General features: G+C 42.0%; 1 protein-coding gene across 6 annotated transcripts in view; it reads right to left on the reverse strand.

The window, feature by feature from the left end:
• Positions 1–675: 675 nt before the first annotated feature.
• Positions 676–26,693, reverse strand: part of GUCY2C (guanylate cyclase 2C) — a 115,739-nt gene continuing 89,721 nt past the window's right edge. For all 6 annotated transcript variants that reach the window (XM_068560128.1, XM_068560129.1, XM_068560124.1 and 3 more), the window contains 11 exons: positions 25,516–25,648; positions 23,336–23,473; positions 22,442–22,530; positions 19,621–19,712; positions 16,772–16,930; positions 12,555–12,747; positions 9,258–9,432; positions 5,684–5,782; positions 3,876–3,970; positions 2,363–2,439; positions 676–1,248 (listed from right to left, as the gene is read on the reverse strand). In XM_068560128.1, coding sequence (XP_068416229.1) covers positions 1,074–1,248; positions 2,363–2,439; positions 3,876–3,970; positions 5,684–5,782; positions 9,258–9,432; positions 12,555–12,747; positions 16,772–16,930; positions 19,621–19,712; positions 22,442–22,530; positions 23,336–23,473; positions 25,516–25,648 — 1,425 coding nt within the window. In that variant the 3' untranslated portion in view covers positions 676–1,073. The remainder of the gene's footprint in view (positions 1,249–2,362; positions 2,440–3,875; positions 3,971–5,683; positions 5,783–9,257; positions 9,433–12,554; positions 12,748–16,771; positions 16,931–19,620; positions 19,713–22,441; positions 22,531–23,335; positions 23,474–25,515; positions 25,649–26,693) is intronic.

A 26,693-nucleotide genomic window follows, 5' to 3' on the forward strand; every position in this document is an offset into this window, starting at 1 on the left:
TATTACGTGTTCAACCTATACATCAGGAGATAATTTATTACTTTTTGATAGTCTGCTTTTCCAGGTGATGGAGAAGACATAACCGGTTTCTTAATCTCTGGAGTGGCTTTTGTGGCAGAGGCCTGGGGAGGCATGATGTGGTTAGAGCAGTTGTTTTAGTGGTTTAGTGCCAGGGTGTTACATGCTTGTTCTTGCCCTTGCTGGTACTAGTCTACTCAACCTGACCTTTGTCCTTTCCCCAGAGATTTCAAGCAGAGAGTCATGCTGGAGTGCCATTAGAAGGGGCAAGAGATTGTTGCTGGATGTGAAAGAGGGATATTTGCAGAGTTGGAAGTACTGTGTCTTTACAGGTAAACAGGATTTGAATTTAGCCCAGATCTTAAACAGCTCCTATGGTAGAGGGCTAGACACAAAATTCCCACATGCACACAGGTAATGATAAACGTCAAGGTTCGTATCCCTGAGCAATGATGCTAGCTTTGCCCTCCTTCAGTGCAGGGGAATTAAGTCAGTTTTTCAGTGAGGGCAAGGCGATGGATGGCGCATTCCAGGAAAATGGGTGGAATAGATGGAAACACATCCACAGACCCAGGAAACATTTAACTTTTATTCCTACCTCATATACTGCACATTTTCTGCAAAAATTATGAGTTAAATATAATTTAATGGAGACAAAGTACTTAAAATATAATCGCGACAATTAAAAAAAGAATCCTATCACGAATACAGAAGGAAACAAAACAAAACAAAACAAAAATAGGCGAAATAAGAACAAAATCTCCTCAACTTTGAGATGGTACATTCATTCCTCTTCTTTCCCAGGTCGAAGCTCCCTGGGGTAACTGTTGAGATCGGGCCCCAGAGTAAAAGGTAATTATTGCACTGAGGGCACACATCTGATTCACAGAAGCAAGTCTATGTTCCAGACAGGGCAGCCGAGGCTGAGGAGGTTGCATCTAAGTCTTCTTCCGTTCCACTGAGGTCTCAGGGAAATGGGAGCTTCAGGACACTTGAGGTTGTTGCCCAAGTGCAGCTGGGCTTGGTTTGCCCGAGCCCTTAGACTTCACTGAGGTTTAAAAATGGGTGCTCTCCTTGTCTGTCGTGTTCAGCTGCAAGTATTCCAGGGTGCCCTTCTTGTAGCTGGCTATCCGGGTTGGTTTTCTGTTCCTTATCCCTGAGGCCTGTCTTTTCTGTAAAGAGCTGGCGATCATGTCTACAAACTCGGCTTGCAATCGCTGTTGGTTTTCCCTGGAGAGAGAGTGCGGAGGGAAAACGGATCTTCTCAGCAATTCATACAGACTACCCCTCAGCTCCAGAACTGCCAGTTCCATTCACTGAATACTTGTTGAACACCTATTCTGGGCTGAACACAGGAAGTCCAGAGAACACAAAATGATCCTTGCCGTCCCTTGATGAGCTTAAAGATCTGTCATCCCTGCTCTGTGTAGTTGTAGGAAAAGCAGAATATATTTCGAGCAGGAAATTATCGATATATTTCAATTTCAAAGTGAAACAACATGCTGCGGAATTCGGAGGCATGGTTAGGTTTACACATACCTCTGCAGGGAGGGGAAAGGAAGCCAGGAGGGTGCTAGGCCCCTGCTACCACGAAACTCTGAAAACACATTGGCCCCACACCTTCCTAGGAGTGTGGCTTGTCTGGGGAGGGCCCACAACGGGCGGAGGGTTTCAAGAGTTCAGAATGGACCTGGGGGGCTCTTAATAAGGGGCCAGGTCCCCCGTGACCCAGGGACGATCTGGGTTGTCTTGGCATCTCTACGGTCTTCCCCATGTGTCTGGGTCCTGCATCTAGGAGTCTGCAAAACAGGGTTTCTCTACCACAGCAAAAGCCATTCCAATGGCCACAGTGACTGATCGCAGTGGCCAAGGTGCAACTGGAAGACCAGCTGACTCATCTTTAGGGGAACTGAAACCGGTTACTTGGACCTGAAATCTCTCTTCCTCATATCACGGGGAACACACGCTCCATGTGAAGACCCAGACCCGCAGTCCTGGAGCTGGGGGCGCTCCCGTTTCATCGGGTGACTCGGCAGAGCACTGCAGGCACGGGAGGCAATGCAGTACAGTGGGCTCCACTGCTCTACTTTTGTTACGACCAGAGGGGCAGGGAGGGAGCCCTAAACTCTCCTCTGGTCTCCTGAGCAGGCCTGAAACCCTCTAGCGGTCAGAGAGGGGAGGTTTCCAAGCTTTTTCATGTGTGTAGTCTCTCGCCTTGTATTCATTGCATCACTGCCACTGGCAAAGCACTCGACAACAGTTAAACCGGCTGCACGTAGCACAACTTACAAAGCCAAGACCTCCCCTCCCCCACCCCTCCCCATCACAGCCGCAGGCAGCTTACGCGGTCGGAGGGGTTGGCAGGTTGTACTCCTGGTCCTTCCCCCCGGTCAGCCAGTAGGTGGTCTCAGTTCCTCTTCCCTAGAGAGAAAAGAAAGGTGTGTACCATGGAGACCAAGACAGTCGGCTCTAGCCCATCGTTCTGACCCACCGTTCTGACAAGTACCTGTTTCCAAAAGACATTTCACCTCTGAGTTTCTCATCAGTGCCTATATTTCAGGACAGCACCTGTTCCTGATATGATCTGCATTATCTGTAGAGCGATCTTTATTTCTAAGTGCCTGTTAAAAAATATGTCTCTCATCCACCAGACGTGTTTTTCTCAAAGTAGAATTTTCTTTTTTCCCAAAAGATATTTCAAAATATCATCACAGCAACAGCACAAGAGCTCTAAATGAAGAAGGAAGAACATGCATCCGCAATCCTGCTACGCCAACGAATCCAACTGGTTTCTGTCGCCTACGTTTTATTCCGGCCCTTTTTGCCCCAAAACTTTGCCACGAAACTTGTGCCACAGTTTCCCCACCTTAAGTGTGTAAATTATAAACGCATGTGCATCGTACTAAACATTCACTACGTACCACTGGCTGGGTCCATCTGGAGGCTATAAAATAAAGGGAAACACAGGCAATTCTGTTTTTGCTAGAGCTTGTATTTGAAAAGGAGACTGGATGTTTATATTTTAAAAAAATCACTCATTCAAAACAATCGTGGTTTGGGGCTGTGTTTGGACTGTAATAATCCTTAGACCACTTCTGTTTTGGGGGGAACACCCTGCAGAAAATGTATTTACGGAGAATTAAAAAAGCGAGTGTGATGTTCGGACACAACTACCTAAAAGGAGGATTTCCCAGCTGCCGTCACAGAGTAGAGGCCAGCGGCCCTATGACTAGTAGAGGCAGATGGTCTTGGCCGATCACTGGCTTCAGACCAACTGTGAGTGCGGTTGCCTTCAACTAGCAGCCGGTGGGCCACCTGGAGACGCGCGGTGGCTCTCGAGGGCTGCTGTTCTAAATGTGTGCGGGGCAGCACGGCGCATCTGAAACGGGGATTCTTACGTCTCCCTGTGCGTCACAGTCACGTAGAGTACGTGTTTCAAGTACAGATTTCTGATCTACACCCAAGGAGAGTCTGACTCAGCAGGCCTGTGGGGGGAGTCAGGCATCTGCATTGTAACAAGTGCCCGGATGATGCTGAGTCAGAATGTGAAGCCACACCTCGAGGTTCACTGGTCCAGAACCTCAGAAAAGTACAGCAAGAAAGGTGGCCTTAGAGAGTAGCAGCATCTTGCAGTAAAAGCGAGGACATACGTGGGGAGAGTGGGGGCTTTGACTAAAGTAGTTCTGCAATAGACTTTAGCAGGGGAGAGTGGGTGATCATTGCGGGGAGAACAGGAAAGCATGCTTCATCCCCGTGCTCATCAATATACTGAACATTGGATGTCCAGCCTCAAAGGAGGCAGCCCCCAGGTGCTGGTGAGAGCTGTTTTCTGGGTGCTGTCTCTGTGGATTCCTTACCTTTAAGTACGTTTCTCCTCTCACTTCATACCGGAACTGGCACTCCGTTCTCTTCAGGATGGATATTGTGGAGCCGCTCACGTGAATTCTCAAGGCTGGAAATGCAAAATAGATAAATGAAAATCTCATCCGTTTTGAAAGCTATTATATGGCTCCATTTGTTTCCCCTTGAGCCAGAATATTTATTACAGGTGCTCTTGGCAGCTTAGATATTGTAGTAAAAAAAAAAAACACTTAAAAATATCATCAGTGAGATAAGAACTACTATCACACATGGGAAAAGAGAGGGTCCTGAGTGAGGGGGCTCCTTAGGTTGTGCCCCATAAATTCTCATCCCAGCTCAGAGTGGGAGCCCCTGGGCCTGGCTTTGGATTTAGCCTGTGGTGCTGAGCTTAAAAGGTGGAATTTGCTCTGGTGTCTCCATATATACATTCCAATAAGTAGCTAAAGTGTTGGTGGCAAGGTGAAGATTCTGGAGAGTTATAGAGTCTTGATTTTCTCGTATTTTACTCTTCCGGGCCCCAACCTTATTTCCTTTACACCGTGATTTTCTAGTTCAAACCAGTATCAGGTTGTCAGCAGACTGCCAAAATACCATACTACTACCAGTGTTTTGTAAGCCCGCACACACATTACTAATGCTTTCTTTCTCTCTTGTATATATTTCTAATATTATCATAGTCATAGGTATTTATTGAGCATTTACTAGATGTAACACACACTGCCTCCACCTTGCCAGAAAAACGCAATATAAGCTTTTGCATATAACAAATACTTATCATTTTCTTTATTAAAACCAATTCCAAGGAAAACCAAATAAAAGAGGAATAGGAAAGTGAACCAGGGTATATACTCTGTATCTAACCCACTGAATTTCTATTCAGTTTAACAGAAATCCCACGCGTGGCAATGAAGACCCGACGCAGCCAAAAATAAATTAAAAAAAAAAAAAGTAAACCTTAAAAAAAAAAAAATTTAGCCCTGGAATGCGTACCACGTCTTTCATTTTTCCTTATTAAAGGCTCAATCCAGCACTTTGTATAGGCTATGTACATCAGGCAAAGTTCAGCGTTCATAGGAGCTTGACATTAGCTGCCTCAATCTATAGCTGTGGTAGTTTGTCCACAGGGGTGTCAAATTTGAAGTCTGTAGGAAACAGATCTGGGGCCCGAGGACAGATTAGTCTGTAGGACTGTCTGACTGTAACATCAGCAACACCAGTAATATCTCCAATTTCTTTTCGGGTCCTTTTCTCGGCTGATGTCTGTGAGGCCATGTAAATGGCGGCTGCTGCCACAGATATCGGGCTCCTTCCAGGAACCAAGTCCAATGCCACAGCTTGACGGGCTATATGTGTAGCTGCCATCTGTACTTTAAATGTCCTAAGAACTCCTTCCTGTCTGCAGGCAATATAGAGACAAGCAGAAGCTATGGCATCATTAGCCCTTCCCTTCATGCTCTTCTGTTCATACTCTTGCCTGAATAGATTTCTGTTAAATGGCATTTCTGTTTAAATTACATGGCTCTATGCTAAATTTCATGGCTATTCCAGGTAGAGCATGCCTGAATGCATTGCAAATGAGCCCAAACTAATGATAACAGTCTAAAACTGAGTCAAAAAGGAAGAATAAAATAGTTATCAGTAACGGCAATTTGTAGCAAGGACCGGATTGACCCAGGCTCACGGCCAGTCAGTGTGAAGAGTCATTCTTCATCTCCCTGGCACTTATTCTGCATTTTATCCTACAATTCCCCTCTGCTGGAAGACAGAATCTCTGTCCTCTAAGAAAAGCAGTCTCCCCTCTTACGGAGGCCAGTGGATTCCATCCGCGAGGCTGTGTTGACTGTATCTCCGAACAGGCAATAACGGGGCATCTTGATGCCCACAACTCCGGCAGCACAGGGACCTGAGAGGGACAGAAAGCAAGAGGTGGAGGCAACAGAAGTCACAGAGTGGGGGGGGGGTGTGGGGCAGGCCTCTTCTCAGGGTCACGATGCGCGATACCTCATGTCATGGAGAAGCGGTTCAAGGTGGGAAATGCGACCTGTGACTTTTGCTTTAAATCAATGTACTCACTGGGGGAAGCACCATTATCCAAATCACGCTTTCAGAAAGTATTTTGCTCTAGCACAGAGAAGCGCGTTGGCAAGAAACAAGGCATCCAGAGATCCAGGCTGCAGAGGTGTAAAGTGCTCCTTGAGATTATATATATATATATATATATATATGTATATATAAGATTTATTTATTATTTATTTTTATTTATTTTATTTATTTTCGGCCACACTGGGTCTTAGTTGTGGCACACGGGATCTTTTGTTGCAGCGCATGGGCTTCTCTCTAGTTGTGGCGTGTGGGTTTTCTCTCTCTAGTTGTGGCGCGCGGGCTCCAGAGCGCCTGGGCTCTGTAGTTTGCGGCACGCGGGCTCTCTAGTTGAGGCGTGTGAGCTCAGCGGGCTTAGCTGCCCTGCGGCATGTGGGATCTTAGTTCCCTGACCAGGGATCGAACCCGTGTCCCCTGCATTGTTAAGGCGGATTCTTTACCACTGGATCACCAGGGAAGTCCCCCTCTTTAATGTGTTAAATAGAAGGCTCTCAGGAAGGATGAAGACTGTTTGGCATTGGTGGCCTGATGATGGAAGACCCAGCAGACAAGGACTTGGCATCTTCTTCCCTGAGCATTTCATGCACCATGTGAATACAGAATGGGGAGCCTGTCACACAAGGATACTCCAAAAAGAAGAACAAAAGCCAAGCCAAGGCGATGCACAGCGGCATATCAGGTAGGAAAGAAGGGTTTGCTCATGCAAGCATTTGTGTGGAATGACGGAATGCAAGGAGTTAAAATTTTAGAAGTTAAAGATTAACTCAGAAACTGCAAAATCGGGTTTTGGATAGAGGTAACTATTGATTTTATGGTTGGCTGATTGGGTTTTGACCTCTATGGGTTTCTTGATAGATTCGTCCTACAAATACTCTGTGTTTATGAACACTGAAAAAATTGAACATTGAGTTGTTCATTGTTTATGAACACTGAAAAAATAAAAACACTGAAAAAAAAAACAGCAACTTTTTTTTTGCATTGAACCTAACCTCCCCTGTTAGGGTCAATGCAAAAAACAAAACAAACCACAAAGAAATAAAAAACAAACAAAAACAGCAGCAGCTACTTGATTAGAAGCTCTCCGAGCTTCCCATAATCTAAAATATAACACAAATGAACTTATCTACGAAACAGATACAGACTCACAGACATAGAGAACAATCTGTGCTTGCCAAGGGGGAGGGGGGATGAGGGGAGGGACAGACTGGGAGTTTGGGATTAGCATATGCAAACTAGTGTATGTATGTATAAATGAATCACTTTGCTGTACACCAGAAACGAACACATTGTAAATAACTATACTTCAATAAAATAAATTAAAAAAAAAAAAGATCTCTGGGCTTCCCAAGGCTGTGTCTTGACTAGTCACTTCAAAATTGGAAATGATAAAACTGGGAAGGGCCTGGAGGTGGAAAATCCCTGCAGATATTATGTTTTGTCTTCAACTATCAATATTTAACTGCAAGCTTTTAATTTCTTAGGGATAAACCCATCCTGGTATATGTGTCTACTATTTACTCTCATTCCAGCCCAATGTGACAGTGCCTGGGCCCTGGCAGTCACTCAGGCATTGAGTAGGTCACAGAGGAAAAGAGAGGGGACCAGGACCCAGAGCTCCATTCTCCCTCCCTGGTTCCATCAGTTCTGCTGCTGTCCCTTCCTCCAGGCCCGACAATTTGTGATGGGTCAGGGAGATGCCGAACAGTTCACTTATGTGTATGTGGAAACATCTACGACAATTTGGTTGTGACATGACTGGGGAAGGCCACAGCTATGTTCCTGGCTGTCAAAGATGTGGCAGCAGTTTTTAACTTCTATTTACTGTCACTCTGAGACTCTCACTGATTCATTACTCAACCAAATATTTACTGTCTGACTCTGTGCTAGGCACGGTGGATACAGGATGACTTTTGCAAATGCCGTTGTCTGGCCCTCACCACAAAGCCTGGAGTGACCTCTTGGGTTTTCTCTACCTTGGGTCTTCTGTGAGGCTTGGAGGCAGAAAAAGGGGCAATGACAAGAAATTATAGGGAGATGTGATTTACTTTAACACAAGGAAAGACTGTCTAACAATTATAACTCTTTGATAAAGGAGTGAGCTGACTTTGGAAATACTGAGTTTTCAGGGAGTCCTGGGATTATTCACTCTAAACGTGGTTATATTATTACTTATCTTGGAAACTGTAAGTTATGCCCTGTAAAGGATTAATCTAGATGACTTCTGAGTTCCTCTACCACTATATTTTTCTGTAATACCGTAAGTCCCTACATACGAACGAGTTCTGTTCCAAGAGTGTGTTAAGTCAATTTGTTCGTAAGTCCAACAAAGTTAGCCTAGGTACCCAACTAACACAATTGGCTATACAGTACTGTACTGTAATAGGTTTATAATACTTTTCACACAAATAATACATAAAAAACAAACACAAAAAATAAAGAAAACATTTTTAATCTTACAGTACAGTACCTTGAAAAGTACAGTAGTACCAGCTACATCACCACTGCTTTTACGCTCGCTTCTGGACATCCTGGGCTCGAAATAAAGATACTGTACTCTAAACAGTACTACACAGCAAAGTACACAAAAGCACAACCACTTGTAGAGGATGCACGCATGTGACAACATACGCCAGATATGTGAACTAACTTACATGACTGGACACGCGAACGCATGTTTGCATCTTTAAAAGTTCGCAACTTGAAGGTTCGTATGTAGGGGACTTACTGTATTCATAACTCATCTTCTCAAATCTCTACGTTCAAGGTTGGATAAGTTTCATGGTCTTTGAAGTGATCCATGTACTTTCTGCACCACTGAGGGGTTGGGGGAACATAAACGCCCTTTTATTGTAGGGATCTGACCAGATGTGTTTTCCCCTTGTAGATAACATAATCCATTTAAGATACTGTAATATTTTAGTGGAAAAAAAATACACAGAAGTTGGGGGTGGGGGAGAGGGAGGGAATGGGGAAGAGATAAATGACATAGTAAATAGGGTGGCTTAAATAGGAAGTCTGGAGTTTGGTATTTTAGTTTGTGGTTGGTGTTTATCATTCCATGAGTGCTGTCATGGCTGTTGTTTCCTAGAACTCTCTAGAGACTAATTATAGGTCTAATTATGTCAGGATGTGTAATGGGACTTCGTATTTGGCAGGAGGATTCAAGAGTAAACCTCATGGGAAAATTGATCACGTCTGAAGATCCTTTAACCTTTCTGATTTAGTTGGTGCACAGAGGTACATACGGTTCCCCATTGCTACAATGCTCAACTGCATACCAGAGTGAATTCCAATGCGAATCCATATTGGGAGGCCGGGAAGATGCTCTAGCTCAAAGGTCCCCATGAAGCTGAGGATGTCCAAAGCCATCTTGGCAATGTCAATTGCATGCCGGTTGCCATTTCTCTTAGGCAAACCACTAGCCACCATGTACGCATCACCAATGGTTTCCACCTGTGGAAGTAGTTTCTCATCAGTCAATCTGCCCCTTCTAATGGCACAAGAAATTAAACAGAAGCAGTTAGTCACATAACAAATACAAAAATTCTCGAGAACTCAGTATGAGCATGGCCCTGTATGCTTTTTCTGGGACTAGTTCAAGACCAGTTCTATGCTAATTTCTTCAGGGTTTTTATAGCCTAGTGAAATAGTTGATAAAACAACTATAAAGGATTTTAACCATATGAAAGTATTTTATAATAATATGAATCATCCAGATGTGATGACAATTCTATCAATGTTGAAATAATCTGAATGGTTTTATATAATTTTAGGAACACCTCTAAATACCAGAAAAGTCATCTTTGGCTCTTATCATTTTTTATAAACTATTTGACAAAAAATAATTATAAAACTCAAAATGGATTAAAGACCGAAATGTAAGGTCAGACACTATAAAACTCCCAGGGGAAAACATAGGCAGAACACTCTATGACATAAATCACAGCAAGGTCCTTTCTGACCCACCTCCTAGAGAAATGGAAATAAAAACAAAAATAAACAAATGGGACCTAATGAAACTTAAAAGCTTTTTTTGCACAGCAAAGGAAACCATAAACAAGACGAAAAGACAACCCTCAGAATGGGAGAAGATATTTGCTAACGAAGCAACTGACAAAGGATTAATCTCCAAAATATACAAGCAGCTCATACAGCTCAATATCAAAAAAACAGCCCAATCCAAAAATGGGCAGAAGACCTAAATAGACATTTCTCCAGAGAAGATATACAGATTGCCAACAAACACATGAAAGGATGCTCAACATCACTAATCATTAGAGAAACGCAAATCAAAACTACAATGAGCTATCATCTCACACAGGTCAGAATGGCCATCATCAAAAAATCTACAAACAATAAATGCTGGAGAGGGTGTGGAGAAAAGGGAACCCTCCTGCACTGCTGGTGAGAATGTAAATTGATACAGCCACTATGGAGAACAGTATGGAGGTTCCTTAAAAAACTACAAATAGAACTACCATACGACCCAGCAAGCCCACTACTGGGCATATACCCTGAGAAAACCATAATTCAAAGAGTCATGTACCACAATGTTCACTGCAGCTCTATTTACAATAGCCAGGACATGGAAGCAACCTAAGTGCCCATCGACAGATGAATGGATAAAGAAGATGTGGCACATATATATGATGGAATATTACTCAGCCATAAAAAGAAACGAAACTGAGTTATTTGTAGTGAGGTGGATGGACCTAGAGTCTGTCATATAGAGTGAAGTAAGTTAAAAAGAGAAAAACAAATACCGTATGCTAACACATATATATGGAATCTAAAAAAAAAAAAAAAAGGTCTGATGAACCTAGGGGCAGGACAGGAATAAAGACACAGATGTAGAGAATGGACTTGAGGACACCGGGAGGGGGAAGGGTAAGCTGGGACGAAGTGAGAGAGTGGCATTGACATATATACACTACCAAATGTAAAATAGATAGCTAGTGGAAAGCAGCCACATAGCACAGGGAGATCAGCTCGGTGCTTTGTGACCACCTAGAGGGGTGGGATAGGGAGGGTGGGAGGGAGACACAAGAGGGAGGGGATATGGGGATATATGTATATGTATAGCTGATTCACTTTGTTATACAGCAGAAACTAACACAACATTGTAAAGCAACTATACTCCAACAAAGATGTTAAAAAATAATAATAATAATAATTATAGGTTCCTCTAAGACATAATACACTTTCTTGTACTATGATGATTCCAATCACTTTTCTTGTAATAGGTAGTAGACCTATTTATTCTTTGATAAATGTTCTCCCTTTTAATATTATTTTCATAATCATATACATAGTTCACATGTGTTGGTTAGTTAACTTCATTTTGCTGAGTATCTCTAAAATGCATAATCATTTTCTATTCAACGGGAACTCTTGTTAGTATGGCTTTCTGATCTACATAGGGTGAGGACTGGGCTAAGATAAATCCTAAAAGGAAGTCCTCCCTGTGGGTAAAACCATCATAACAGACTGTTACATGAATGACCCCTAAACTTAAGGATACAGAGTTTTAGTCATATTGTTTATCTCAATAATCTTCAAAATAATCCATTGAGTTAGGTATTATTACCATGCCATTTTACAGATAGGTAGATTGAGACTTGCTGAAGTTAAATACTATATTTTATGAGGTCATGCAATGAGGTGGGGCAACCTGGGATTTGAATAAAGAGTTCTAATTCTGAAGTTACTTGTTCCACATGCTCTGCTGCTGTTCCAACATGAAAATGTGGGAATGCAATTCTCCTTTACTCTTCTGATTCAGACATTATCAGCCCGGAACTGGCCAGCACCCTGGTCAGGCAACAGATCCAGCTCTGTTCTTTACTCTTCTTCGAATGATGCTTGCTACTTCAGCAACAACAACAAAAGATTCCAGTTCTCCTGAGAATAACTCTGGTGCCTTCTCTCCTTCATTCATAATCAGCCTAAACACTGCCCATTTTGTGAAGATGACTGAAGAGTACACGGTTTTCCCTAAATTTAACACCCCAAATTCGTTCTTGCAGGACTGTATGTTGTGTCTTTCATATTGGTCCTTAAAGTCACAAGGTCATTTCGACTTACGACCCTTCTTATTCTTCCACTTCCCTTCACTTTTAGCTCAGATTCAACCACTAATTCATTAAATCTTAAATTACAAAGGACAAGACCTGGGTAGAGTTGGCCTCTGTAGCCACAGGTTCCGCACTGTGGATTCAACGAACCATGAATCAAAAATATTTAAACAAAATTCCAGAAAGTTCCAAAAAGTAAAACTTGAATTTGCCACACTCCAGCAACTATTTATATAGCATCTACATTGTATTAGGTATTATAAGTAAGCTAGAGATGATTTAAAGTACATGGGGATGTACGTAGGTCATATGCAAATATGCCATTTTACACAAGGGACTTGAGCATCTGGGGATTTGGGGATCCGCGGGGGTCCTGGAACCAATCCTGGGGCAGAGGGGGTAGTGGGTAGCGACGGAGGACTGTAATAACAGAAACAACCGATTCTGGCTCTGCTGACCTGGGGCTGAACCATCATTCAGCCTATTAGGTGAAGTGGTTACCTTGTACACGTCGTGGTGATCGAGAATGCGGTCAAAATTCTTATAGATGTCGTTGAGCATGTCCACCACTTCCATGGGGGTGCTATACTTGCAGATGGTGGTGAACCCCACAATGTCACTGAAGTAGATTGTAACTTCCTCGTATAGTTCAGGCTCCACGATGCCTTTCTCCTTCAGAGACTTGACCACCAGTCTAGATGAGGAAGCGAAAAACAAGGCCTTCAACTTCAGCAAACTTCTTCTTCTGCTACAGAAATCTTTGCGACAGTACTAATTGTCCACCAGGAATTCTAAAATTGGGGATTTCCAGTGAATTGTGTGGCTAGGAAGCAAAGATAGTTTGCATATACCAAATGTATGAATATACTACACATACACGTAGCACACGTATTTGACCTCAGATGAATAGGAGGTTCAGTATTAATTTAATACTTGATTATAACACTGATACACACGTACACGTAACTCTAATACCTACACAATCCTAATACTTGCTCACTTTTTACCTCTCTATTGACAGTCAGCTTCTTCTAGATAGAGTTCTACATCCAGAAGCCGAGAAGGAGAGTGTGTCATTGATGTAAGAGCTTGACTCACGATAGCTATCAGATCTGACTTTCTCATCAGTAAATACTTTTACTTCCCTGGCATATTTAACATGGCCTTGTTTAATATCACTATGGAGGAATAATGTATTTTAAATGAATTTTGATACATTCTGAACCCGGATTTATTTGAAACATTTTGGACCAGAATTGGGTCCTTTAAAAAGCAACATCAATTACCATGTAAACAAGTTAAAATTCTGCTAAAACTGCACAAGTCAAATAGAAGCAGCTTAGAATATCTCTGCTGAACAGATATAAAGAGCAGTATATTAGACTCAGAATTAAGAGAGAAGAACCACAAGAAGAGATGCCACACTTCCTTTATGTGCCAAGTTGCCTTTTCACTGAGTAAATGGGGTGGAGGGGTGCTGACATGAGTCTGTGTGTTCCCTGTCTGCCTTTGGGATCACTTGGTAAAGGACCAGAGTATGGACCGCCTGCAAGCTGGGAGGTACGACAGAGGTCATAAAAGCCCTTACTTTTCCTGATGAGAACACTGAGGCTTAAAAAGAAAGTATGGGGAGTTCCCTGGTGGTCCAGTGGTTAGGACTCCACGCTTTCACTGTCCAGGGCCTGGGTTCAATCCCTGGTCGGGGAACTGAGATACCACAAGCTGCGTGGTGCAGCCAAAAAAACCCAACCAAATAAAAAAGTATGACTTTCACAAGGTCCCAGAACCACTGAGGGCAGAGCCAGTGCTGGAACTCAGTAACTCCCACCCTTCAGCTTTTTAATTGTATCACATTCCTCCACAACCCAGGCCTCGGATCCTCGGGGTGATGGGGAAGACTTGGAGGTGTGCTGGCTGTAGTAAAGGAAGAAGGTCTGGCATTTTCCTGCAAAACAGACAGCCAATCAACCACAAGCATTCCCAAAACTCATTTAGAGAACCTTCAGAGCATCACGGGAGGTCCTTTCAATTGGTACGATGATGAAATTTGGGAACTTGAAAACCACCCCTTCCGTGCGGCTGGTTAGATTCGCAGGGGCACGTCTGGGGTGGTGGTTCTTTACGTGCCCAGTAGAAGGGTGCAGATTATTTGGAGGCTACATAGACTAATGATAAGATTGGATATTTCGCCATCTTTGCCCTTCATTTTACTGCTTATAGCTGAAAAGTCATATGAGCTTAGAAGATAGTATGTTACCTGAGAGAGAAACTAATGTTGGTGGATAAATGAAGGAAGGGCTATGACTTAACCTGGTGAACTTTGATAACAGGTTTTTGCTGACACAGTATACAGAGTAGGTGTCTTGGAAGTGCTTCCCATAGGTAGGTAGTTTTTTCCATTGGTAGAAAAACTTCTATTCTAACCTGTTTCAAAACCCCAAGGAGTACTGTGAAATAAGTGTCTAAGTAGTTTCTGGCTCCTACCTGCAGTTTATTTACAATTTTGCTGTAAATATTTATTTTGGATTCTTCTAGGTATCATGCATGTATATTTTAGTTTTCTTTTGCAGATATAAAGAACTTGTATATAAATGATCAAAATGACTTGCCCTGTAGTCACTGTGTATTGCAGCCCTTGCTCTACAATCTTTGGTGATCCAATAGGAACATCTCCCATCTAGTGGTCAATGTGGCACACTGAACCAAGGGTAGGAAAAAATCCACGGTGCTGAGCCAGCTATTTCAAATCGTGTGAGTGTCATTATGGGTTAAAACCATCAGTGATAAAAAAGCTGGGAAGGCAGCTAAATCATCAGGATGTTGTTTTTGTCACAACTCAGCATGAAAGGCCAGGCAAGGACTGATGCATTATATAAAGAACATTCACAGAGCGCTAACAGAAACTGCTATCTCTAAAGTGAATAATAAGGGCTCCAGCCTATGCCCAGGGTACCAATGCCAGGCTGAGGGCACGTGGGTTCTGCATTAGGCTTTCTTCAGGGCCAGATGGCTGAACAGGGCATGTGTGTAACTCCTACCTCCTCATTCAGGCTTATAGAAGAGAAACTATTTCTTTATTTAGAAAACAACTCATATGAGCTCAAAATCACTCCTTTATTAATGTAGAGCTGATATGCTCAATGAGCATGGGTTCAAAATAAAATAATAATTAATGCAAGTAATATATAAAAGTTGTAACTACTATGCATAGTAATAACAACCATGGACGTTCCAGACACTGTGCTAAGTACCTTATATTGTGCACATTATTTTAGAGGATTCTTTGAGCCAGCCTATGATGGGAAACTGAGGCTTGCAGTGTTTCGGTAACTTGTCCAAGGCTGCAGATCACAAGTAGGTGGTGGAACCATGATTTGAAGTCAGGCCTAGCTGACCTCAGTTTCCATGATCTCACCCAACGCGAGACTGCCTCGCTTATCCTTAATCTAAGAGGACAGTTTATCATTCATTAATGAGCAGAGAACATTACCTCTCACTTGTGACAGTTGTGGGTCCCTTGGTCCAACCTATTTCCCAGCTGTTCACATCTTAATTTCTTGCTTATCTTAACATTTCTTAGGTATTACCTGAGGACCAACACTTATAAAACGTTAAACTGGGATTTCAACCTTAATTTCTTTCTCTTCTGTCATGGTTGTAATATTGTTTCACAAAATAGAGATCAGCCCGTAGATGCCTGTGTGATGAGACACCTGGGGAGAGTGGGACCATACCTTCTCCACTAAAGATGCTCCCACTTCTTGTAATTTGGCCTCTACTTTGAGGCAGACAGAAGAAAGCAAAGAAACTAACACTTAGTGCCTGAAAATGCCTTAAAGCTCACAGATTCTGTAGGAAAACTTTAATTTCCATTTTTGGACTGGGGACAGACAGTGACTGGCCTAAGGTCCCAGACTTAGCAGAAGTGGCCAAGAGGTGTTGGAACCCAGGTCACTTTAACTCTACCGTCCATGCTCCTTCCATGGCACCACACAGCCACTGGAAAACAACCTCTTTCTTCTAGCTATTTAGACAGTGCAAACCAGGACAAGGCTTAGCAAGGTACATGAATTTTTTAAAAAATATATTTTCTCATATTTTATTGTGCAATATAAACATGACTAAAATGCACTAAGTAACAACATGTTATATTTAAATCAGCACTAAATTAAAATGTTTGGTAGGAAATAGCGTAGTTTATTTTAATACACTCCAACTCAGTATGAAGGTGAGCAGTTTATTTCTGAAGGTTTAGAGATTTTTAACTATAGCTTATTATTGAAACAAACAAATTTTTTGGTCTCTTTCTTCACCTTTGATTTTTAAAAATTCTTCTTCTTTAGTTCACAGTGTCATAGAAATGTAAAATAAGACTGATAGAAACCACTCTAAAACATATGACTTTATATACATAAAAAATTCAATAATGTTGTCACAACCCCTAATACAGTATGATTCTTATTTATTTACTAGCATCCAGAATAAATACATGTTCTGTACATATTAAATTGTTCAAGTATATCTAGAGCAGTGCTTGTAAAAGCAGGGATACATGCATTTTTAAACACGACAATCTGTTGAAGAATATGCAAAAGGGACCAATCCTATATAAATACAGGGAAAACCAATGCTAGACAAATATGCTTTGGCTTTCAGCCTTAAGGGCTGAGCGTGTCTGTGGAGTCTGGGAAATCACGTCCGCGGGAGGACTTCCTTACCTTGGGAGCAACATAAAATTAAGTCTGTCAGCCCTGTCCCTCTCTGCCTTGTACAGCTGTGTCCTTTCTTCCACCAGATGTTCCAGGTTTCGGGAATACAGCTGTAGACGTCGGATCAAGGTATCCATGTAAGTTTCATTTTTTTGGTCATGGAAAAGGCTGTAGGTAGTGATAGATGAAGAGGTCTCCATATTATTAAGAAAACATGAACACCCATTAAAACAATAGGCAAATATCATAAACAGGTAATTAAACAAAGAAAGAATAAAAATGACCAACAAATGTAGCAAAAATGTTTAACCTGAGGAAGGATCAAAGAAATAGAAATAACATTTAAAAAAAGAAAAACAGGGGCTTCCCTGGTGGCGCAGTGGTTGAGAATCTGCCTGCCAATGCAGGGGACACGGGTTCGAGCCCTGCTCTAGGGAAGATCCCATATGCCGCGGAGCAACTAGGCCCGTGAGCCACAACTACTGAGCCTGCGCGTCTGGAGCCTGTGCTCCGCAACAAGAGAGGCCGTGATAGTGAGAGGCCCGCGCACAGCGATGAAGAGTGGCCCCCGCTTGCCACAACTAGAGAAAGCCCTCGCACAGAAATGAAGACCCAACGCAGCCAAAAATAAATAATAAATAAATAAATATATATATATATATATATAAAAAAAAAAAAGAAAAACAAATGTTAGCACAATGGTAATCAATGTAGGTAAGATGGAAGAAAAATATACATTACAGCCTTTCTGGAGGGAAATCTGGTAAAATGTGTCATAAGCTTTAAGAATGCTTATGCCGATTGGCCCATCAACCCTACTTCTAAGAATTATCTGAAGGAAACAATCATGCACATGCTGAAAGTTAACTACAAAGAAAGCCACAGTATTCTTCACAAGCAAACATTTAAAAATAACCTAAATGTGTAACAAAAAGTGATTAAAATATGCAACGATGGAATATGAATGTATCATTAAACACAAATTAGAATTGTGATACACACAAAGATGCTACCTCTATATTATTAAGTGAAAAAAGCCAGTTTATAAAACAGCAAAAATTATCATCCCATTTTTAGTTTTTGAAAACTGGTGGTCATCTATTGAAAACCAGGTGATGTTTTTACTTTCTTGTTTGCTTATTCAAATTTTCTAAAATTTTAATAAGGAGCAACTTGCAATAAAGGGGAATATAAGAAAAGGACCAAGAAAAGTAAAGCTGAGCCTTACATAGTATCTCCTCAGACAGAGTCAGGGTCCTAGAGCAAGAGCCCTAACTCCGGAGTATTTTGTTAGATCAAGACAACTTAGATGAGATGGCAGCTTTTCGTGACCCTGTGACACGCCTAGGTGCAGAGCCCAGTCGGGAAACACACTGAGTCCTGCACAGCTGTTGTGAGGATTGGCGACAACGTTCATGACACAACCGAAGGGATGAATAGATCATACCGTTTCGTTATCACAACAACAATTACAAGTTGCCATTTCTGTACTCAAAAAGATGGACTACATCGTAATCCCCTTGGTGTGGGGCGGGATGTCTGTTAAAAATTCAGTACTTTTCTGAGTCCTATCACAGACCTATATGACTGGAAACTGCTAGGTTTGGGATTAAGAGAAATAATTTAACAAGGTCCCTAGGAGAGTCTTACCGGAAACCATTATGGAGTCTAGTTGGGTAGAAAGAGTGAGGGAGCAGGTGTAAGGGATGGATTATCTTATTTCATGATGAATTGATTCAATTAAAACAGTTTTCCTCAACCTTGGCTGTGTATTTTAATCACTTGAGGAGCTTATTTAAACTCCTGATGCCAGCCTGCACCCAGATCAATTACACCAGACTCTCTAGGGTAGGACTCTGGCATCAGTAGTTTAAAAATCTCCCCAGGTGATTTCAGTGTGCTGCCAAGTTGAGAACCACCATATTAAAGGCTAAATATCAGGGGCCTAGTTTTATCTTCACGAGCTTACATTTCATCTGTCACACATACAATCTCATCTGCTCTTAGTAACACGTCTGGGAAGAAATGAAAATAATAAATCATTTATTATTTCCTGCTCCTTTTCCACATATGACGGTTTAGATCAAACAGTCAATGGCCACACTTTCATTGTCTTCACTCTACCCCATCTCGGTCCTGGGCTTTATTTAGCTTTATCTGTGTCTTTGACTTGACGAGAACTACAGAAAGAGCTGGAAGGAACTGCAGAAATCATCTTGTTCATTCTAATTTTACTAGCAACAAAATTGATACCCAGTTCGGGTGTTTTGCCCAATGTCCCACAACTAGCTATTATTAGATCCTAGCCTAGAAACTGGATCTCCTAACTCTTACCTCAGAGCTATTTTTCTCACCCTGCATTGTATCTAACTGAAAACATGGGAAATCTAAAATTCAGTCTTACTGGATAACTGTATGTTACTTTTTTTGATCCTGAATTATAATCTGATTCATGGCTCAAGTGCTTAAGGCCAAAGTTGCTGATCTTAAGATTTTAAAACTGTAAGAAACTTTTTGATCTTCAGAATTATCCAGGGTTTTGTGAAGATTTGTACTAGACTTCTAAATCCTAATTACCTGCAGAAGGGTCAAGGAACTATATTTTTAACAGATCAGTCAGAATTTATTTTCTAATCAGGCAAGTTTTGCACTTCAGTACAGTACTTAACGTTTCAAGTGATTATTCCCCCGAGAAAATGGTCTGTTCGTCTCCATACCATTTTAATTTTTTTGAGACAGGTACTGTAGTCTGTGATTTTTCATTAGAAAAGACATTCTCATACTTAGCTGCCACTGAATGTCAGCTATTATTAGAAAAATCTGAAATTAGAGGAGAAAAGTAAAAATTTCAGTCATACCCAAATATCTTGGCCAGTGTATTCTCAATTTTCTTGAAGTCTGGCCTCTTTTCTGGATCTTCCTCCCAGCAGGTTTTGACAAGTAGATAGACCTGGAAGAAAGAAGAGGTGGAAGTGAAGTAAGTCGGAAGGAGAAAGACAAATACCATATGGTATCACTTATAGGTAGAATCTAAAATACGGCACAGATGAACCTATCTGCAAAACAGAAACAGACTCACAGACATAGAGATCAGACTTGGGGTTGCCAAGGGGCGGGCAGGGAGGGAGTGGGAGGGACTGGGAGTGTGGGGTTAGCAGATGCAAACAATTACATTTAGAATGGATAAACTACAAGGTCCTACCGTACAGCGCAGGGAACTTTATTCAGTATCCTGTGATAAACCATAATGGAAAAGAATATTAAAAAAAGAATATATATGTGTATAAGTGAGTCACTTTGCTGTACAGCAGAGATCGGTACAACATTGTAAATCAACTATACTTCAATAAAAATAAACAAACAAATAAATAAATAAAAGAAGAGGTGCATTAGCTTAGAGGGTGGTATCCTATCCTATTCTGTTCTGGGTTGGGAGTAACTGAAGCAGAGACTATTTTTAAAACATCTCAACTCTGACAACGAGGATGAAATGGCCCAGCTCCCTGTGGTGTATCTCAATCACTGCCGCCTGCACTACCTTGCCTCACCCTTCCCTTCGATCCTAAACTGAGGAAAACGGCGATACTGATTTGGACCAGGTGGGGTTGATGGGAGAGACAAAGTGCTTTACGGACGGACGTTTGCAGGCTTTGTGCGGGGGGATGGCAATAAACAGCTGAGCTCTGTGAGTACGAGGCAAGTGACTCTAAATGAGTGAGGCTCTATGACGTTAGTTTTCAACCATGCCTGACCGTGGAATCCTCTGGGGAGCGTTCACAAAGCTTCTTATGATTTCCGGAGATTCTGAATTAACTGGTTTGTGAAGGGGCCTTGTTAGGGTTCTCAGATATAGCTAATAGAAATACAGGACACCCAGTTAAACTTGAATTTCAGATAAACAACGAATAGTTTCTTTAGCCTAAGTATGTCCCAGATGTTGCATGGCCAAAGGACACTCATCTGTACATTTTTAATTTCCCCAGGCGATGCAACGCGCAGCTGCGGTGAAGACAAGCGAGGAAGGGGAGGTGCGGAGGGAGAGGGAGACGCGAGGAAGCCTGTGGAACCGTCACTCGTTCGATACCACTTGTTTGCAGCTTTTGTGGGATCAAAAAGCATGGTGAAAACCATTTGTTTTAAATAATAAAGTTTGTTCTTCACTCTGACCCCAAACAGGATCACAAATGGTACTAGATACAGTCCCTGCCTGCGTTCTTTTGCCTTAACGAGAGTCCCTGGGGAGGGACAGGACCGCGGTATGGAACCGTGGTTGCCGGTATTCACCACTAGGTGATGTCCTGCCTGGGAAAACGATCTGCTGGCTGATGCCTCAGCAAAGAAGGGACAGAAGCACTGACAAATGGGCTGGTACGGCACCGCCCGTGAAACAGCAGATGTTCTTCAGGCATTGCCAAGTCTTGGAGTTTCGGGCCTGTATTCTGTTGGAACCAGCTACTAGATAATGCAATCGAATTCCTCATACTCAATTCCAGAACCATCCAGCCACACGAGTGAACTGATGAGGAGGATGCTTTGGTGAAAGAGGTTGTAAACAACATGTGGATATACTCAGGCTGGAAAGGAGGGCTTGAGAAGAGAGATGCTGATGTGTGGGGAGGGATCCCAGGATCCAGAAAAGCAGGAGGAAAGGAAGGCATGAGGAGAAGCAAGGATAGAAGCAGATGTAGCTCAGGACCCTGGGGTACAACCTGCCTTTAATGCTGAAAAAGAGAGAGAGAAGTAAAAATGGCCCATTCATGCCCAGTAGAGTCTGGCCATAACCGCAGTTGGCAGGTTGCCTGCAAATTAAAGCAAAATATTTTTATCTTTATCCTGCAAGGAACTAAAGTTTAAAAAAAATTTTTAACGACCATAAATATTTTTTAAACATTTACTTACCATCTTCTGGATTATAAAAGCGCAGATAAAATTCTAAAAAAAAAAAATTAGAATTTTTTTTCCCACAGGCCTTAAAGGCCTTTGTGAGGGATTACAAAAAAATTAAGCAGATACAGAGAAAATCTCCATTTTCTTCAGAGGAAGGATAGAAAGAGTGAAAGTACATTTCCCTATTGTTTCTAGATGTTGGCATATTTATTTTTCAATCAGGAGGTAGTATTTATAAGCTTAATATGGTTTTCACATGGAATCTTGCTCTTCTAGCTCCTAAAAATCGAGAATGTAATGTATACTTGAATTCCTTCCTGAGTTGGGAGTATGGTAGGCCGATAGCGGCTCCCAAGGGTGTGTCCCAACCCCTGGAACCAGTTACCTTATTTGGAAAAAGGGTCTTTGCAGATGTGATTAAGTTAAGGGTCTTGCGATGGGGAGATAATCTGGATTATCTTGATGGGCCTGATTGTAATCACATGTATCCTTATATAGGAGGGAAGTAGAGGGAGGTTAGACAGACAGAAGAGGAGAATGTGGCCTGGAAGCAGAGATTAGAGCATTGTGGCCACAAGCCAAGGAATGTCAATAGCCACCAGAAGCTCCTGGAAGGAGCAAGGAATGGATTCTCCCCTAGAACCTCTGGAAGAAGCATGACCTTCTGACAACTCATTTCACACTTCTGGCCTCCAGAACTGTAAGTGTATACATTTCTGTTGTGTTAATCCACCAAGTTTGTGGTCCTCCTGCCGCGGCCCAGAAAAACTCCATGCAGGGAGATATACTCACTTCCAGCTCTTTTTCCTCTGCTGTTTCCAGGAACAGATCAGGGCGGAAGGGTTTCGCTCCGTCGGAATTCTCCACTCTGAAAATCTTCTCTGGTGGGGTAGGAAGAATTCAAATTACAAGAAAGAATGCAGCGTGAAGGAATTTTAGCAGCAGCCGCCAGACTCTGAATTGGTTCACCGACCCTGGGTGGGTACCTAGTGGGAGCGTGGCAGAGCCTAGGCCAGCACTTGACAGACAGATGTGAATGAATGGATGATCCACCAGGCGAAGGGGTCTCATGCCCCCTTATACCCAGGAGGTTACCTTAAGTTAAGGCTACTAACCCTTTAAAACTTAACTCAGAGACCACTGTCTTAGGGAGGCTTCCTCTGACCAAGACGCTAGCCTGTCCTCCCTATATCCCATAGCCACCTCCACCCCCCAGACAGGTAGGAGCTGGCTCATAATAAGTGCTCAGTAAAGCGAGGACTGGATGAATGGAAAGAGACATTTCCACCCTGAGAGGACATGTGACAAAACCATAGATCTGCTCTTAGTAAGAACTAAAATATGTGTTGTCCCGCTAGAGTGATCTAGTTCAGGTGTGAAGCAGACACACATCTCTTATTGGAATCAGAAGGAAAGCAAGAAATTGTAAGGCGAGATTCTCTAACTCACAAAAATGCTGACGGTAGTGGCAGCTGGCAGTGGTGTATTGTCCTATGCTTTTCAGAGCCCTCTAACATTCATACTGTCACTGAATCCCTCCAACTACCCCGTGGAGTGTGGAGGGTGGATGTGACATTGCTTTTGCAGATGAGGGACTGAGATGTGGTCACAGAAACCTCGGGGTCTCAGTCAGCCTAGAATTCCTGCTGGGTCCCAGAGAAGGCCCCCGAAGGGTCAGACTCTCACCCTTCTGGTCCCGACAGCTGAACGTGTAGAAGGTTTCTCTCCGCAGGATGATCTCCTGGGCGATGATCCCATAGCTGTACACGTCTCCTTTCTGCGAGATGTTGGCTTGGCGAAGGTGCTCTGGGGCAGTCCACAGGTCTGTGCATTCAGCATGGAGATCGCGAGGTTGAGGGGGGTGAGCGGCCCAGAGGTCCCCAACTTGCTTTTATTTTTAAGTCCCTCTACCACGCTGATGCTGGTGATGGGGCAGAACACACACTTGCCTCCCAAGCTGACTAGGTAATGCCAGGATTTGGGTGAGGAAATATGGCAATGCCTTCCCTAAAACTGCTTGGATCATAGGCCTGAAAACCCTCAAGGTCTACCTAGACTAGCACCTGGGGTACAGGAAGCGCTCAGTAAATATTTGTGGGGTGAATGCAGTAGAATGTAAGAGGCTGAGGATTTAATAGCTTACGGAACATATGACATAAACCTATGAAAGCCTCTATAAATATTTTAAAACTATATATTTATATATTTTATGTAATACAGAACATTATAAATACATATATTTATAATGTTTCCTGAAAGAAAATAAAGACAGAACATTTGAACAAAGAGACCATCACTGATATTTTCTGGGTGTGACATACTGGCAGCCATGAAGTCAGCTATTATCCACAGATGTGTTTTCTTTGGTGCTCACGGTATTATTTTAAAAAAGAATGCGTACACTTTACTCACGTTTTACTAGTGTGCCTGCTATTCCTAGTGCTTTCCATCAAGTCTACTTCACACGAGCGAAGCACTCCTGTGTCCTGTGTTTGGCTCCTAGAGACACTTGGGTTTTGGACCCCTATCACATATCTTATGTATAATAATGAGGGCATACAATGAATTATCCTCCAACATCCCTTGGAAGTTTTCCAGGATCACCTAGCTCCTTGCAGACTTTCTGAGATTTCTACCTTCAGCATTTTCAATTAAATAAACCTACAGATTCATGTGTTTTCAGTACAGTGAGATGCTTATGATGAAGCACACTTTCCTCATTTAGTTTTCCATCCAACTGTTCACTGCCTTTTTTGAATTTATGTCTTGTGAATTCATGTGGCTTGTGATTCATGAACAACCGATGCTAATGGTTAAACTTGTGGGAAGGGAAATAAATCTACTTATGCTAAAATTTCCGATAACCGACCCCACAGACAGGTAGGTATAACTGGGTGATGTTCAGAAGGACAGGATTTGGCCTGCAGTTCATCTGATGCTGTGTCATGGTGAGTCATTTCATGAAGGTGAGTCATTTCGTGAAGGAGGTTTGCTCACTCCATGATGAGCACTGCTTGGCACACAGTAGGTCCTCAACAAGCACTTACTAGATTGAGTCCAATGTCCTAGCATCCTTGACATGACTGAAGAAGTGGGGGGCAGAACTGTAATTTTTCATCTATTAAGGGAAAACTAGAGGATTGCAAAGTAGGATTAGAGGCAGAATTTAGTTTTTGGATCCAGGTAGTATTTTGAGGCATATATGAGCCCTAGCCTTCTGAGGCTGTTTAACCCTGAATTCTAGTAAAGAACAGGTGAATGTTCAACATGAAAAGCCCTTTATACTTTACAAATCACTTTTTTAGTGTGTTACTTTTTTGACCCTCATCACAATCCTGAAAGGGGTAAGTATGAATGTATTTTACTGATAAGACTTTTGTCTTATCATCATCATTTCTTATCATTATCACAGATAAATGAATGAAGTCTAGAATTGGGATACGGGTCTTCAGCCTTGTACTCTATCTTCTTGGGCAAATCTCTTAACCTCTCTGAGCTTCAATTCTGTCTTCTACAAATGAAGAGGGTTCGATCAGACGATTTCTAAGATCTCTTACTGCTCTAACTTCTGTATTTTTTCATGCAGTCCTGCTTCCACAAGCCAATAACTTCTTCATGATTTCTCCCTGATATCAAGGGACACACAGATGAAGGAAATCCACAGAGGAGATTTGTTCAACTCGACAAGCATGCACTGAACACTGAGAAGGGGGTAGTGCTGGAGAATGACCCAGCTGATGTCTCTTACAACTCCAAGTGTTTATTTTCTGACCAGTATCACCATTTCCTGAGCACCTTACATGGACTTGTGAGAAAAAAAAATTTTTTTAAGTGGGAAACTAGCAAAAATTTCATTCATGACAGACCTTTTCTTGGAGGTAAAATGGAATTGCAGCCAAAATCAGTGATCTTCACCACCATTCTACTATCCACCACGCAATTGGTGGATTTCAGACGACCGTGGACCTCTGTCTTGCTGGAGTGCAGATATGACATCCCCTGTAGTTTTCCAGATAACAGGAAAACAAAGAGATATGACACTTTTCAGCAGCTCCATTATTTTAAGGAAAGAAATGACGTTTTGAAATTATTTTGGCATGCAAATAGAATCACCATCAAACTTTAAATTTAATTCCATTAAGTTTAACTTTCAAAATGTTGTTAAAGCCCCAATATTTGCCTAAGCACTGCATCTAGTTTTGAAGTCTATTTAGGTGACACAGTAAAAGGCAATTGTCTAAAGACTCTGTTTAGTAGTTGTATATAATATGAAGCAAAGATTGATCCTATTTTTTTAAAGCGTTCCTGCTTACCACTTATTCTGTCTGTGACCTTGGGTATGTCTCTAGTCCTCTGCTACCTCAATTAAAAAATATGAATAAGGCCTTGCCTTCCTGAAGGGAGGGGTGAGGCTAGATTATTTCCTAAAGTCTAAACGGTTTCATTCTATTTTGAAGTAGAATGTTTCATCCTGTTTTGAAAGAGGAAGCCCTTTTTGGGCTGCTGTGCCTCCCCCTGCTGGCCAAAGGTGGTATTGCAGAAACTGGTGTTCGGCCTTGATCCCAGGGATGGAATGTACCAAATAAGGTATTGTGTCACATTTTTTCCAACTGATTCTGATCCTATGTGACTTTCAAGTGATTTAAGACTGTATCACATAGCTTACTCTCGGGACTCACTTTTCTTCATTCTTGAATGGGGCCCTAGCTACTGGTATCCACTTCCTTTTCATAGCACATCTGGGAAATATACATGTCCAGATTTATTATTGCCTCATGCAAGACGAATGCCTGCCCTTAATATTCTCTCTTATGAAGATGAGGATTCAGTCATCTTCTCTGAGACCTTATGTGATTTTTTTTACTTCCAGCAAATCTGTGAAAATGTGTGCCCCAAGCCCAGTGTAGAAAGAATTTAATAATAAAAATAATAATGGCCAACATATATTGAATATCTACTTGTCAGGTCTTATTCGGAGCACATGCATTGTTTCATAAAATCCTCACAACAACCCTATGACATAGGTACTATTTTTATTATCATT

The sequence above is a fragment of the Eschrichtius robustus genome, chromosome 13 (assembly GCF_028021215.1).
Source record: "Eschrichtius robustus isolate mEscRob2 chromosome 13, mEscRob2.pri, whole genome shotgun sequence".
In the NCBI taxonomy this organism is placed as follows: Eukaryota; Metazoa; Chordata; class Mammalia; order Artiodactyla; family Eschrichtiidae; genus Eschrichtius; species Eschrichtius robustus.